Below are 15,633 nucleotides of genomic sequence, written 5' to 3'. Positions count from 1 at the left end.
ATATCATTGGTCGTCAAATGGTGCTAAGAGAACTTTTCCAACAATCCAATCAGTTATATAAACATCAAGGAATATTTTCTCACCTGACTGAATCAAACAATGTATTATCAGTAGAGTCACAGGCAAGCAGCTTTCATAGCTACCTTCCTCAGTTTTCCAAAGCCTCAGTAAGACCATCACCACCTCATCCCCACCCTACAGCAATCAACTCACCCAACATGCTAGTTTCAATCACTAACTAATATCAAACACAACCATCCAAACCATCCGTTTTCATGTTAAGGTTATGGGGAAATAGAATAAAGTTACAAATGGTTTCCCTATAAAACATGCTTTCAACATACAATAAACCTTCACTTCTAATAGAGACCTATGAGCACTTTGCATTATGAAATTCTCTTCTGTTGTGTTAAATTCTGTTAAGACTATAAATTTGCTTATACGAAATATCACTAGAAAGTTCTACAGTATGAAAAATTTATATTCTGGGCTCATCCATTTTAATTACTTACATTTTTAACAAAGAATTTTAAGATGCTAAATAAAAACTCCTAAATTAAAAAAAGGAAGGGATGGAGAATCAGGGTGTCCTACCTGTGGCAACATTGTGCAGAATCCCAATGGATGCAGTATGATAAATTATATCATCACCATCATTTAAATAGTGAGCATTATTCCTACAGTCTCTGCCTCGATAGCCAAAAACAAGCTCCAACACAAGGTCCTATAACAATGATAAAACCATTATACAATTCCTCATATCTAAATGTTCACCATTTTTTGTTGTATACAGTACTGGGATCCCAAGTTAAAATGGAGGATGCAGTTTTGATTTTTCAAACTGTAAACACAAAATTAAGCTAGACAGAGTTCTCTATATAACCTGTTTTGAATGGCTGAAACACACATTCCATACTTGTCTACATAAAGTTATAAAAATAAAGAGTATCAAAAGGTCATCCGATTCCAAGAATTTAGTTCTTAAGATTTCATGTGTTAAAATAAACATTGGGATACTTTTGTGCCCAAAAGAACATTTCCATTGGTGTTCACTATTAGTTAAAATACCTGATTTGCATACATGACTCAGTACAAATTATGTCCAAGTGATGTACTTTTAAGGATCCAAAAGACACATCGACACCAGTGCACAAAACGAAGCATACCATCTCTGATAACTCATGCTGAAGTTCTAGCAGGTAACTGTGCGACCGAAAGTGTCCACCATTTTTGACCTTGTGAGGCTGAGTGGGGTAGGTAGTATAACAATCACCCTCTCACAGCCTTAACACTTTGTTTTTGACCTGATTTAGAAACGTTTGCTCGTTGCTACTGATACTGGGATTATGAAATGCCTGGAGAACTATCCTTCTTACTCAATTACTGTGGAAGGTTTCTTTGGTTGGAAGCAGAGCCTTCATTGAACCCTAAAGTGAGTACATTGCATGGGGTAAAATTTCCTGATTTGGTGTAAGTATTAAATCTTTAATTTATAAATTCAAACCACTAAACATAAGATATTACCAAGGTGCTTGTGCTTCCATAAGCCATAAAGCATTCACATATATTTACATTTAGAAGGTCTCTGAGATACAGTTCAATTCAGGATATTATTCATGCACAACTAAAAAGAACGACTGATAAGATTAAAAGAAACTCAATCTAAAACTCAGACTTGACAGTTAAGCGATCAATTTTTACAACCAAACAAAAAATATTATTCAATGTTTATTTTCATAAAAACCAACGACAAGACTTGGGTATTTTACAAAAAAGAAATGCAATGAACCCTGGATACATTTTAAAGTACAGGTTAAGACTAGAGAATGGATTTTCCTCACCTCTATGGGTCTCTTTTTCTTGCCAACATTGTTTGTCTGGAGTTTCTCCGGCTGTGGCGGGGCCCTGCTCACGGGAGGCCTGAAACAGGGAAGTGGGAATGAGGAAAGGCATCTGTCACAGGCTCCTTTACTGAGCCTCCCTCACCTGCCCTGCAGACACATGTCTGACACATCTTCATAAAATGGACCCAATCTGTGTTGCTCACTAGACTGTGTGCCCTCTGTATCCTGGTATTTTCTAAAGCACAGAGGTGGAAAGAAAATGTGAGACCTATTATTCATTTTTAAATTGCTTTGGCATGTATTTCATAATGTAAATACTATAATAGTGTAAGAGCAAACTGTTTATAAAAAAATACAAAGGTTAGTTTTACATACTCAAAAGCTTCCTTTTGAGTATGGGGTGCATTATCAACAAAGCCTGGATTGCTGTTCCAAAGCATCTATCCCAGTACTATGTGTAGGGCAGGTACTCAATACATTTTCTTGAACTGAATTTTGAAAATATTTCTATAAACTTTCTATACTGTTGGCAACAAAAATCATGTCTGAGTTCAAATTTGTACTCATCACCTGCCCCTCCATGCCATTTACCTTCTCTTCTTCCTGAAGTCCCTAGCGTAGTTATGCCATCACCATCAGTTAGTCAAGCAAGACGTTGTACAGTTACAAAGCACTGTAAACCATATAACATTCGATAAAAGGTGATTACTATTACTATTGCTTCCAACTCCTTTTCTTCCCTTATCGTCACTACTTATTAAACATTTATCAACTTTACTTACATAGAAGCTCTCAAATCTAGCCCCCTCTTCTCCTTTTCCACTACTAATTCAGGATCTATTTATAATGTCCCATTAGAGGTGTAGCATTCTCAATTTGAATCGTCTAAATGTGGAGGCTCTTCCCTAAAACCCTTTCCTTAATATTTTTAAATGTCCTCATCGTTTAGTTTTAACTCAGATAACCATTATTCGAATGTTTAATAACCTGAACACTGAATCTAAATCAATCATGTATCAACTCCCCCCTCCAAATTATAAGCTAATATTCAATCTGTAACAACTAAATCTGGAAATGATACAAATTAACTTTCCTGTGAAAAAATCCCAACAATGATAAGTCAATAAAAATAAAGGCATAACAATATATTTGCATTTTCAAAATGATTGTCGTTGTTTCTATATAAAAAAGAAAATGAAGTACTATATCTTGAATACGTACTATAAAAGATATGTGTATTTTCATATTTAATATGAAGCAGCATATGGAAGTATATTAGCATGACTAATTGGTGGCATAAAATGAAATGCACTTACAAGACTTATATAAAAAACTTCTCAAATTATTACAAAAGTTTTGGTTTCAAACCTTTATCATACACTTTTTTGAAAGTCTATAAATAATAAATATAACTGAATTTATAATATTTAACACAAAAATATTTCTCCTATGATCATTTTAGAGAATGATAGCAGCCTTGGCTTTTCTTTCTTTCTTTTTTTTTTCTTTAATTAAAGTTTACTGAGGTGACAATTGTTAGTAAAGTTACACAGATTTCAGGTGTACAATTCTGTAATACATTATCTATATATCACACTGTGTGTTCATCACCCAGAGTCAGTTCTCTTTCCATCACCATATTTTGATCGCCTTTACCCTCATGTACCCCCGCCCTTACCCTATGGTAATCACTAAACTATTGTCTGTGTCTATGATTTTTGTTTCTTCATTTGTTTGTCTTGTTCTTTTGTTGTTTCCAGTTTTATGTACTACATATCAGTGAAATCATATGGTTCTCCACTTTTTCTGTCTGATTTATTTCATTTAGCGTTACAATCTCAAGATCAATCCATATTGTCGCAAATGGTACTATTTCATCTTTTCTTATGGTAGAAGAGTATTCCATTGTGTATATATACCACAACTTCTTATCCATTCATCTATGGAAGGACACTTTGGTTGTTTCCATGTCTTGGCCACTGTAAATAAAGTTGCAATGAACATGGGAGCACATATTTCTTTATGGATAAATGTTTTCAGATTTTTTGGGTAGATACCTGGGAGAGGGATTGCTGGGTCATATGGTAATTCTATTCGTAATTTTTTGAGGAAACTCCACGCTGCCTTTCATAGTGGCTGCACCAATCTGCATTCCCACCACTAGTGTATGAGGGTTCCTTTTTCTCCACAGCCTCTCCAACACTTGTTACTATTTGTCTTGTTGATGATAGCCATTCTGACTGGGGTGAGGTGATATCTCATTGTAGTTTTTATTTGCATTTCTCTGATGATTACTGATGTTGAGCATTTTTTCATGTCTATTTGCCATTTGTATGTCCTCTTTGGAGAAATGTCTCTTCAGAGCCTCTGCCCATTTTTCAATTGGGTTGTTTGGTGTTTTTTTTTTGTTATTGAGTTATACGAGTTCCTTGGTATATTTTGGATATTAGCCCCTATCAGAGGCACTGTTTGCAAAAATCTTCTCTCATTCAGTTGGCTGTCTCTTTATTTGTTCGATGGTTTCTTTTGCTGTGCAGAAGGTTTTTAGTTTGATGTAGTCCCATTTATTTTAGCTTTTACTTCCGTTGCCTTTGGAGTCAAATTCATAAAATGCTCTTTGAACCCAAGGTCCATAAGTTTAGTACCTATGTTTTCTCCTCTGCAGATTATTGTTTCAGGTCTTATGTTTAGGTCTTTGATCCATTTTGAGTTAATTTTGGTACATGGTGACAGATGGCAGCCTAGTTTCATTCTTTTGCACTTGGCTTTCCAATTCTCCCAGCACCATTTATTGAAGGGGCTGTCTTTTCTCCATTGTATGTTTTTGGCTTCTTTGTCAAAAATTATCTGTCCATATTTATGTGGGTTTATTTCTGGGTTCTCAATTCTATTCCATTGGTCTGTGTGTCTCTTTTTCTGCCAATATCATACTGTTTTGATTATTGTTGCCCTGTAGTACAAGTTGAAGTCAGGGAGTGTGATACCTCTAGCATTGTTTTTTTCTTAGGATTGCTTTGGCTATTCCGTGTCTTTTGTGGTTCCACATAAATCTGATGATTGTTTGTTCTATTTCTTTAAAAAATGCCATTGAGATTTTGATGGGGATTGCATTAAATCTGTACATTGCTTTGGTTAATACGGCCATGTTAACTATGCTGATTCTTCCAATCCATGAGCATGGACTGTCTTTCCATTTCTTTGTGTCTTCTTCAATTTCTTTTAAAAATGTCTTACAGTTTTCAGTATACAGGTCTTTCACATCTTTGGTAAAGTTTATCCCTAGGTATTTTATTCTTTTTGTTGTAACTGCAAAAGGAATTGCTTTTTTAATTTCTTTTTCTGAGATTTCATTGTTAGTATATAGGTATGCAATGGACGTTGATTACTTTACTGTATTCGTTTATTGTTTCTAATAGCTTTTTGGTGGATTCTTTAAGGTTTTCTACCATGTTTCCCCGAAAATAAGACTAGGTCTTATATAATGGCTTGTTCCAAAAGACGCATTAGGGCTTATGTTCAGGAGATGTCACGCTAGGGCTTATTTTCTGGTTAGGTCTTATTTTCGGGGAAACATGGTATATATAGTATCATGCCATCTGCAAAAAATGACAATTTAACTTCTTCATTCCCAATTCGGATGCCTTTTATTTCTTTCTCTTGACTGATGGCTCTGGCTAGGACTTCCAATACTGTGTTGAAAAGCAGAGGGGATAGGAGACAGTCCTGTCGTGTTCCTCAACGTAGAGCAAAGGGCTTCAGTTTTTCACTGTTAATTATGATATTAGCTGAGGATTTGTCATATATGGCCTTGATTATGTTAAGGTATTTTCCTTCTATACGTATTTTACTAAGTGTCTTAATTATAAATGGATGTTGTATCTTGTCAAATGCTTTTTCTGTATCTATTGATATAATCATATGATTTGTCCTTTATTTTGTTTATGTGATGTATCACATTGATGGATTTGCATAAATTGAACCATCCTCGTGCCCCTGGGATGAACCTTACTTGGTCGTGATGCATAATCTTTTTAATGCTTATTCCATTCGATTTGGTAGAATTTTGTTTAGGATTTCTGCATCTGTATTCATCGGAGATATTGGTCTGTAATTTTCTTTTTTTGTGTTATCCTTACCAGGTTTTGGTATCAGGGTAATGTTGGCCTCATAAAATGAGTTAAGGAGTATTGTCTCTTCTTCAGTTTTTTGGAAAAGTTTGAGTAGGACAGGTATTAGATCCTCTTTGAAGGTTTGCTAGAATTCACGAGTGAAGCCATCTGGTCCCGGACGTTTGCTTTTGGGAAGTGTTCTGATGACTGATTCAATTTCCTTACTGGTGATATTTAGAGTTTCCAATTCTTTGTGATTCAGCCTAGGAAGGCTGTATGTTTCTATGAACTTGTCCATTTCTTCTAGGTTATTGAATTTGGTGGCATATACTCTTTCATAGTATTCTTGGACGATCTCTTGTATTTCTGTGGCATCCGTGATAACTTCCCCTTTTTCATTTCTGATTTTATTAGTGTCTTTTCTCTTTTTATCTTAGGGAGTCTAGCCAAGGGTTTGTCAATTTTATTAATCTTTTCAAAGAACCAGTTCTTTGTCACATTAAATTTTTCTGTTGTCTATTTGTTCTCTATTTCATTTAGTTCTGTTCTGATTTTTATTATTTCCTTTCTTCTGCTGATCTTGGGTTTCATTTGTTCTTCTTTTTCTAGTTCTTTAAGGTGTAACGTGAGGTTATTTATATGGGATTTTTCTTCTTTCTTGAGATAGGCCTGTAATGATATAAATTTCCCTCTTAAAACTGCTTTCACTGCATCCCTACAATTTTGGTAGGATGTATTTCATTCTCATTTGTTTCCATGTATCTTTTGTTCTCTCCTCTTATTTCTTCTTTGACCTGGTCATTCTTTAAAAGTATGTTGTTTAATCTCCACATATTTGTGGTTTTTTCCTGCTTTCTTTTTGCAGTTGATATCCTATTTCAAAGCCTTGCGGTCAGAGAATATGCTTGGTATGATTTCCATCTTCATAAATTTGCTGAGGCTAGTTTTATGTCCCAATATATGATCTATCCTTGAGAATGTTCCATGTACACTAGAAAAAAGTGTATAGTATGATGTTCTAGGATGAAGTGCTTTATAAATGTCAACTAGGTCCATTTCATCTAATGTGTCATTTAGGGCTGATATTTATTTATTTTCTGTTTGGATGATCTATCCATAGCTGTCAATGATGTATTTAGGTCCCCTACTACAATTGTGTTTTGGTCAATTAATCCTTTTAGTTCTGTCAGTTGCATGGTATAATCTGGTGCTCCCTGATTGAGGGCATAAATATTGATAAATGTTATGTCTTGTTGTTGTATAGTCCCCTTTATCATTATGAAATGTCAATCTTTGTCTCTTGTTACCTTTTTTATCCTGAAGTCTGTTTCATCTGATATTAGTACATGCTTTTTTCTGGATACCATTTTCTTGGAGTGTCAAGCAAAATGGTATCCAGAAAAAAAACATGTATAACCCTCTCACTTTGAGTCTGTATTTGTCCTTGTAGCTGAGATGTGTCTCTTGGAGGCAGCATAAAGTTGGGTTTAGTTTTTTTGATCCAATCTGCTACTCTGAGACTTTTTGTTGGTGAGTTTGGTCCATTTACATTTAGGGTAATTACTGATATGTGAGGATTTCCTATTATTCTATCTTTGGTTTTCTGTAGAACTGTGTCTCCATTGTTTCTTTGCCTTTTTGTTGCTGTCTATTATTTCAGTGTGGTGGTATCCTATGATTTTTCCTTCTGTTTCTTCTTTTATTATGTTATATATTTCAGTTCTTGATTTTTTTTTGAGTGGTTACCATTAAGTTTATGTAAAAGAAAGTTTCATATTTAGAGTATTCCATTTTCTTCAGCATACTAACTTTCCCCATTCCCTTATGCCAGTTCAGACCTTTCCTCTCCCACTTTGTTTTTCTGTCACAAATTATCCCTATTTTTGCTGTGAATTGATTCCTGCGCTGCAGTAGCAAGTTGTCTTTTTCCTCTTTTTCTTTAAGTGGTTTTTTTTTTTCTTCTTTACCCTGTATGTTATAAGTATATAGTGTCTTATTTGGTGCAGGGGTTGCCATTTCATGCTTCTGTCTGTCTGTTTGTAATCCTACTCATGGTTTTGTATTCTTTTGCGTTTTTCTTTTCAGGTTGAATAGCCACCTTCAGTATTTCTTGTAGTGCAGGTCGTGTGTTAGACAATTCCCTCAGCTTCTGTATGTCTGGAAAGATCATTATTCCTCCTTCATATCTAAAGGATATCTTTGCTGGATATATTATTCTTGGCTCATGATCTCTCTTTTTCAATAGTTTGAACATTTGAGTCTTTTCCCTCCTGGCTTGTAGAGTTTCTGCTGAAAAAACTGATGATAACCTAATGGGCTTTCCTTTGTAGATTACTCTCCTTCTTTTCCCTGGCTGCCTTGAGGATTCTTTCTTTGTCATTAATTTTTGACAGCTTCAATACAATGTGCCTTGGAGAAGCCTATTAGAGTTGAGGTAATTAGGTGTTCTATTTGCTTCTTGAATTAGAGGATCCAGTTCTTCCTTAAGTTTGGGAAGTTCTCATCGATTATTTGTTTGAATGTACTCTTTGTTCCCTTCTCTCTTTCTTCTCCTTCTGATATGCCTATTATCCTTATATTATTCTTTCTGATGGAGTCAGAAGCTCTTGTAGAGTTCTTTCATTTCTTTTATTTATGTAGAGTTCTTTTATTTCTCAAGTCTCTCTCTTCTTCGATCTGTGTCATGTCCAGATTTCTGTCTTCAATGTCACTGATTCTTTCCTCCTTCTGGTCAGCTCTGTTACCTAAGCTGGCTATTTCATTCTTCATTTCTTTTATTGAGTTCTTAATCTCCAGAAATTCTATTTGGTTCTTTTTTAAAATTTCAGTCTCTTGGGTAAAAAATGTTCATTTTGTTCTTTGCTTTTGTTTCTGAGTTCATTAAACTGTCTGTCTGTGTTTTCTTGCATCTCGTTGAGTTTTTTCAGAACTGTAATCTTGAATTCTCTGTCATGTAAGTCACATATTTGCATGTCTTTAAGTTCATTTTCTGGAGACTTTTCATTTTCATTCTGAGCTGCCTTGTTTCCTTGGTTATTCATGGCAATTAGTGAATTATTATTTTTCTTCCTTGGCATCTACAGGAGTGGGTTCTGCAACAGGTTGGTAGGAAGAGGTCTTTCCTTTGCTTTCCATAGGTGTAGGTAGAATGCTTTGGCTCTTCTTCCAAGTCATTTTGTTGAACTTTATTCAATCTTATTGTCTGATATTTTTAAGAAACAGGTCATTTTTATCTATACAATCCTGTGTAACAGTTAAATATATTTTAATTTTTATAGAGATAATTCATATATGACATATTATTGCTTAAAATTACACAACTTGTAAAATTATACAAATTAAATGCATACTTTTAGAAAAGCAGTTACTTATGTAATGTAAATCCAATAATTAAGATGCTATTCATTTCAGGAATACTCATTTCAAAGGAGAAAACGTGAAGAACTGTGAATAGAGGTAAGGAACACCAAGTAACATAGCTCATTAATGGGAAATATAAAAAGATAAAAATACAAAATTAGGCCTCATAAAGCATAGCAAAGAAAGAGGATTACCTGGAACCTCTTTACAGCAGCAGAAAAAAAGGGAAAAGATTACAATACAAATTTGAATTTAAAACACTAGTAAGATACTTCCTGTAATAAAATACTTTTACAAGTTTAATGCAGATAAATGATATTGCATATAATAAAGGCCTATTGTTTTTATTTATTACTGCACATAAGAAAAGGCTTAAGTTATTCCATCAATGGCTGGGAAATCAGAACAAAGAAGGTAGAAAAGAAAAGTGAGAATTCAAGATGTTCTATGTTGTAAACATTCTTCTTTTCTGCCTAATATTTGAGTTTCTGCACAATCTTGCCTCAAATCTACTTTTTTCATTCTTATCCTCCAGCATTTTCCTAATGATAACCTTTTTTTATTTTTACTTCTAAAATGGACTAGCCTTTTCCACATTGTTCTGTCTCAGAAACTGAAGACATTTTCTTCTCACTAAAAGTAGCTATAAAGTACTCCAAAGAATCCTTTCTTACACATATCATTGTATTAAACATACAAATATCATCACTGCCCTATGTTAATGTTTTTTAAATTAATGAATATATTAAACATGCATTAAACGAAGCTAACCAGTTAACAAACTGAGAGTTTTTTCACTGACAAAAATGTATGGTTAACAGTTTGTTTTATGAGCCTCTGAAACTTAAGGAAAAACTAAAACTATCTTGAGCATGGGAGTTTGTGACAAATCATCTGTAAAACCAATAATCATAATAAGATCCTCATAACAACACCCACATATTGTATCTACAAAGTGCAACTCTTTTGTAGGATTTGTCCTATTTCATTTTATTCTTCTTCTTTTTTTTTTTTTCATTTTATTATTCTTTCTTAACAAATGTAGTTTAATGTTTTATAGGGGGAAAAAATCAGTAACTTAAAATACTATAAAGACCAAAACAAATGAGTAAATTTTTGAGTATTTTCTTTAATAAAATACTTACCTTACTACCCCCTGCCTTCAAAAGGAGCAAGAAGAAAAAAAGGAAACAAATGAAAATTGATGATGAATAAAATGTAGCAATTTAGTAAACAGAATAAACGCAACATGACAACAGAATTCTAAAGAAATACAAAAATGCCTAATTTTGTGTCTCATTGGTTTTAAATATTTTGTTTAAAAAATATTGGACATTTGATTGACAATAAACTACTTTACATACAAAAGATTTGCTTCACAAATATTTATAGAAAAATAACAAAATTATTGAAGTCATTTAGGAAAAAAAGACCCCATAAAAATATCAACCAAGTAAAGTAGTTATCAAATAATCATCAGAAACATTTTTCTTTTAAGTAGATAAGATATTTGATAAGCATGTGTTTTAACTGTTTATATAAAGTGTTTTGTTTCATATTTGATGGCAATATTTTATTTAAAATATGAAAACAATTAGTTATACAGAACAATTTTTCTCCTCACAAATATATTCAAAGTTGATAAAAAGAAATTATCTCTTCATTTTTATTTCCCTTAATTTTTTCATTTATGAAAATGAAGACTCCTAACTATGAACCACATTACTTGCTTCTGCCTCAGCATTTTCAGAAGAATTTAGTAGAGTTAAATCATAAAATAATTTGAGAACAACGTGCAAAATAATTTCAAAACTAAATTTTAAAAGGTTAGCTGTAAAAAACGCAAGCTAACAGCAAAGATTACGATTTGACAATGTCAACCATTCTTCATGAGCAGTAAAATATTTCTATCTGTGAGAACTTGGGTCACTTCAACAATGAGGCAGAAAATTTTAGTATTTTACCATGAAGGATGACTTACAGATTAAAATTAGGTCACATTTTCTGACATACTTAATTTATTTGATAAATGATAATAATTTTCTTTTAAAAACCGATACAATACATGAAAAAGATTTATAGGAATGTCTAGAGTTCCTTCTTCCCCGTAATGCACTACTCATTTTTCATGACCTGTGAGGTATAATTTCCTTTAAGTAATATTAAGCACTATATTGCAAAAATTCTAATTAGGAACACGCACATTTGCATATTTAACCATATTACTTTAATTAATAAGTATATGAGTAGTGTTCATTACTTTGTGAATATTTAATTTCAGAAAGTGTTTCAGTATTAACCAGGGCATCTCTTCAGGCTACTCTGTATTTCATTCTAAGGGAGGGTATCATTGGTGAAGACCAGTTACTATCCAAATTCTTTATATACATTATTTCATTTAAGCCTTGAAATACTCCGCAAATTAGAGATTATCATTATCATTTTACTGCGAAGGAAACTGAGGTTCAGAGAAAACAATTAGTTTTTCAAGGTCACACAACTGGTAAATGATAAAGATGAATAATTTTTGGAACTTTAAAAAAAACCTTTTATTTATTTAAATGTGTTTTTCCAGGACCCATCAGCTCCAAGTCAAGTAGTTGTTTCAATCTAGTTGTGGAGGGCACAGCTCACAGTGGCCCATGTGGGGATTGACCCTGCAACCTTGTTGTTAAGAGCACCACACTCTATAACCAATTGAGCTAATTGGCCGCCCCATAAAAATGAATATTTTAATCCATTTGTCTGAATCCAAAAACCATGCCCTTTGCATTGTATGATACTGCCTCCTACCAAGTTACTTCAATCTTGAATCCTGTGCAAGTATTTAGATGATGGTATGGTCAGCTTTCTCAAAACATCTCTAACTTACTACATCTCTAACTCATATATCTTTATATGTGAGGACAACACTGATTACCACCCTCTCTCTGCCCACTTTGCGTAACGTGAGTCTCCACTGCTATTCTCGGAGGCACATCATCTGCAAGTGGGGCATCTGAAAGAGGACTTGTGGAGCCATCACCACCTCAACATTCCACCCAGAACGTCCCTGGGAACTTTGGGGTAGTCAGTTCAACAGACTCTCTAGTTGGCCCTTCCCCTCATCACTATTGTGCATCTCATCCTTCCAATTTCAACATTTCCACTGAATATTAAACTCATAGGTTCAAACTCAAATTCCTCTGCCAGTGCTTTCCTGTGATATCATTTCTATCTAACTGAGCTCCAATGCTCTAATTCAGCTCTACCCTCACCAACTATACATTCACTTGAATTTTCCACAAATTTTGTTCAATGTGAGTGCATTCCCTTTCTTTTTTTAATTCTCCCCTCAAATATTCTTACTAACTTCTCATAATAAAGTTTTCCTCATCATAGCTTTCTACAGAAGAGGTTACTGTTGTTTTCACCTCCCACTCGCTCTATTTTCCTCAGTGCTGTTTCTGGATAATTTTTCCTTTATTATTTCTTAAAACCTCTTTGCTTCTGAAATCCATGCCATTCACTGATCCATTTGCCTCTTTATTGTTTCCTGTGTTACCTAACGATCTTAAGAGCATCAGGTTACAATTTTTCCCTTGATCTATCATCTAGCTCAGAGACTTTATTAAAAAGCTAACTCTCTTCATAAAATTGCTGTGTACATGTCCATATTTTTGATTCGCTGATTCTAGACAAAGACCAATAATTCCAATTTGAGACAAGCTATACTTCAACTTGCCTTTTTGGAAAATCTTAAAATAATGACTTTCTATCCTTGATGAAAGGCACATAGCTAAAAAGCCCTTTTCAAAATTTAATCACATCTCTGCTCATGTGCTTCCTAAAAAGTACCTGGTATTGCATTCAATTTTTTATTATCTCCCCAACCTCATCGCATATATTTATAAAAGTTAGCAAATAAGATTCCTTTAATCATATAGACTTAAAATATAGCATCATTCCCCTAAACCTACATGCAAAGGACAGTGTCACAACCAAAAAATATTTAAGGACAAACATGTTTTCTAAGATGTGCTAAGAATTGTATAATGCAAGAGTATCACTGTTACTTAGCTTTTGCAAAAATTCATTCAGTTAAACAATACATTCAGATTTTAATATCAATATCTTTTCTTCATCTAATTTTAAACTTGATTGTTACCTCTCATCAATTGAGGGTTCTTTTTGTTGTAAATGAGGCTTGATCCCAAACATTGGACGAATATTTGTTGATAAGGCTCTGATGGTGTAAGTGATTTCATTCTCCCTTGTAACATCACTGTCATAGCCTACCATTAAAATATAAGAATTATTCTCTAAGAGATAACTGAAGAGACCAATTACGATCTTATAATTTGGATACAAGGATGTTCAACGATGTGAAGTAAATTAAACTGTATTGTAGCCAAATTATGAAGTAACACACAGCCAGTAAAAATGATGTAGAAGAATATTTAATAATATGAAACAATGTTTTCAAAGTATTACGAAGTGATAATAGCAGGCTAAAAAAAAGTTCAATATATCATTTTTGTTAAAAATATACTATGTATATAAATGCACATACCCTTATTAATATACCTCAAAATGTTAACAGAGGTTGCCTCTGAGTGGTCAAATTATGGATGCTGTGTTCATTTTTTACTGCAAAATGTATTTTCTAATTTTTCTGTAATGAGCTGGTATTACTGGTATATTAGGAAAAGTCAAAATTATTTTAAAATATGAGGTTAGATACTATAAATGTATTTTAACAGTACTTATTTAAATATGATTATATTACATTTGTAGATAAAGAATATCTAAGTCTTCAAAACATGACAGTTTGTTATTCTTAAGTGACAAAACCAATTTTAGTGTTAAAGAGACCAAATAGACTAAAACCACAATTATTCAAACATTATTATTACTTGTTTCAACTTCTGCAGTTTAAATCAGTTGTACTAATTTTTTCTGTTTTAATTAAAATAAGATATTGTAAAATGACATACCCCCATCTTCTTCAGAATCTGTATCAGATTCTTCACTATCACAAGTCCTTTTTTCACGATAGCCCTCCATTTCATTTGTCCAAACCATTAAAGACATATCTGCACCTCCTAAGGTAACCAACATGCTGTCATCATAAGTCCAGCGAACATTTGTGACATGTGTACTATGAGCCACATACTTCTTAAACTTTCCAAATTTTCCCTAAAGGTAGAAAAAAGGAAATTCAAATCGTTTTTCTGAGAAATTTCATTACTTAAAAACTTTCTGTTATGATTTTGAATTTCTTTCTTAATATATGATTAGAAATTAAGAACTGAAACTCTTTTAAAAAATGAGAAAATACTGAAATTCACTAGAATAAAAAATAACAATTCCGAAGGTGGTGAGGACAGGATACAACTACTAGTTTCAAACAGTGCTAGTACCATGGGCATTTTTTAAAAAATCAACTTGGTATTCTGCATTTAAAGCATAAAAATGTTCTGACCTTTGATTCACCAATCCCCCTTCTAGAGATCTATGCTAAAAAATGCTATGTGTGCAAAAAAAATTTACTATAGTTTTTACTTACAGCAGTGAAAAACTTTAAATATTTTAAATGTTTATAAGAGTAATACTAGTTAATCACAGTGTCTATCTATGGAATAGTACATATCTATTAAAAATAATGACTATGCAGATTATTATTGTTGGAAATAGACACAATAACTTACAAAGTCAGAATATAAATACTTATATACAGCATGGCCATATTAACAGAAATAATTATCAATCATTTTGGTACATACCCATGTAAATATCTTTTATCTTAATTCATTACTGTTTTTTGTTTATAAGCACCACACATGGGAATGTATTTTTCTTTTAAATACCAAGAAAAATCCAAGTTATAGATACTGGCAACTGTTAAATCTAGAATACTAGCATTACCAACTTACAGAAGTGAATTTCAGATTAATGTTATAAGCAGGTTTTAGATGGACATCTTTTCAAGGATGTTAAAATAAGAAATGTCTTAAATATACAAAATATAATGCTAGCTAAATCAGTGAATTCTCTGGGAATAAAGACTCTTAGTAAAAATTAGCTGAAATAAGAGGGAGATCTGTCAGTAAAACACTGCAAGAACGTAGTTTCCTAAGATTTTGTGGTTCTTGCTACAGTGAGGTGAAGAAGGAATATATTCTTAGGGCATGTATAACATCTGGAATGCTTGCTGGAAGTGAATTTTCTGATCAATATTGGAACACATTCTTATCAACTAAAGTTCTACCACTTAAGTGTATCTAAAACAGGAACCTATGGAATATTTTCCTGGGCACCTGAGTTCTCTATGAGAATTT

General features: G+C 33.0%; 1 protein-coding gene across 21 annotated transcripts in view; it reads right to left on the bottom strand.

The window, feature by feature from the left end:
- EML5 (EMAP like 5) overlaps positions 1–15,633 on the bottom strand; it is a 145,790-nt gene that overhangs the window by 26,982 nt on the left and 103,175 nt on the right. For 16 of the 21 annotated variants that reach the window (XR_012494561.1, XR_012494562.1, XR_012494564.1 and 13 more), the window contains 5 exons: positions 14,290–14,491; positions 13,461–13,587; positions 10,459–10,473; positions 1,842–1,920; positions 595–724 (listed from right to left, as the gene is read on the bottom strand). Coding sequence is in view for 14 of the 21 variants with exons in the window: in XM_074327060.1 (XP_074183161.1) it covers positions 595–724; positions 1,842–1,920; positions 10,459–10,473; positions 13,461–13,587; positions 14,290–14,491 (553 nt within the window). In the remaining 7 variants the exon portion in view is untranslated. Of the gene's footprint in view, positions 1–594; positions 725–1,841; positions 1,921–10,458; positions 10,474–13,460; positions 13,588–14,289; positions 14,492–15,633 lie in introns of those variants that run through there. The other 5 variants (XR_012494565.1, XR_012494566.1, XM_074327061.1 and 2 more) reach the window with 3 other exon arrangements.

This window comes from Rhinolophus sinicus, linkage group LG03, assembly GCF_036562045.2.
Source record: "Rhinolophus sinicus isolate RSC01 linkage group LG03, ASM3656204v1, whole genome shotgun sequence".
In the NCBI taxonomy this organism is placed as follows: domain Eukaryota; kingdom Metazoa; phylum Chordata; class Mammalia; order Chiroptera; family Rhinolophidae; genus Rhinolophus; species Rhinolophus sinicus.
This window is presented reverse-complemented; position numbering and strand designations above follow the sequence as displayed.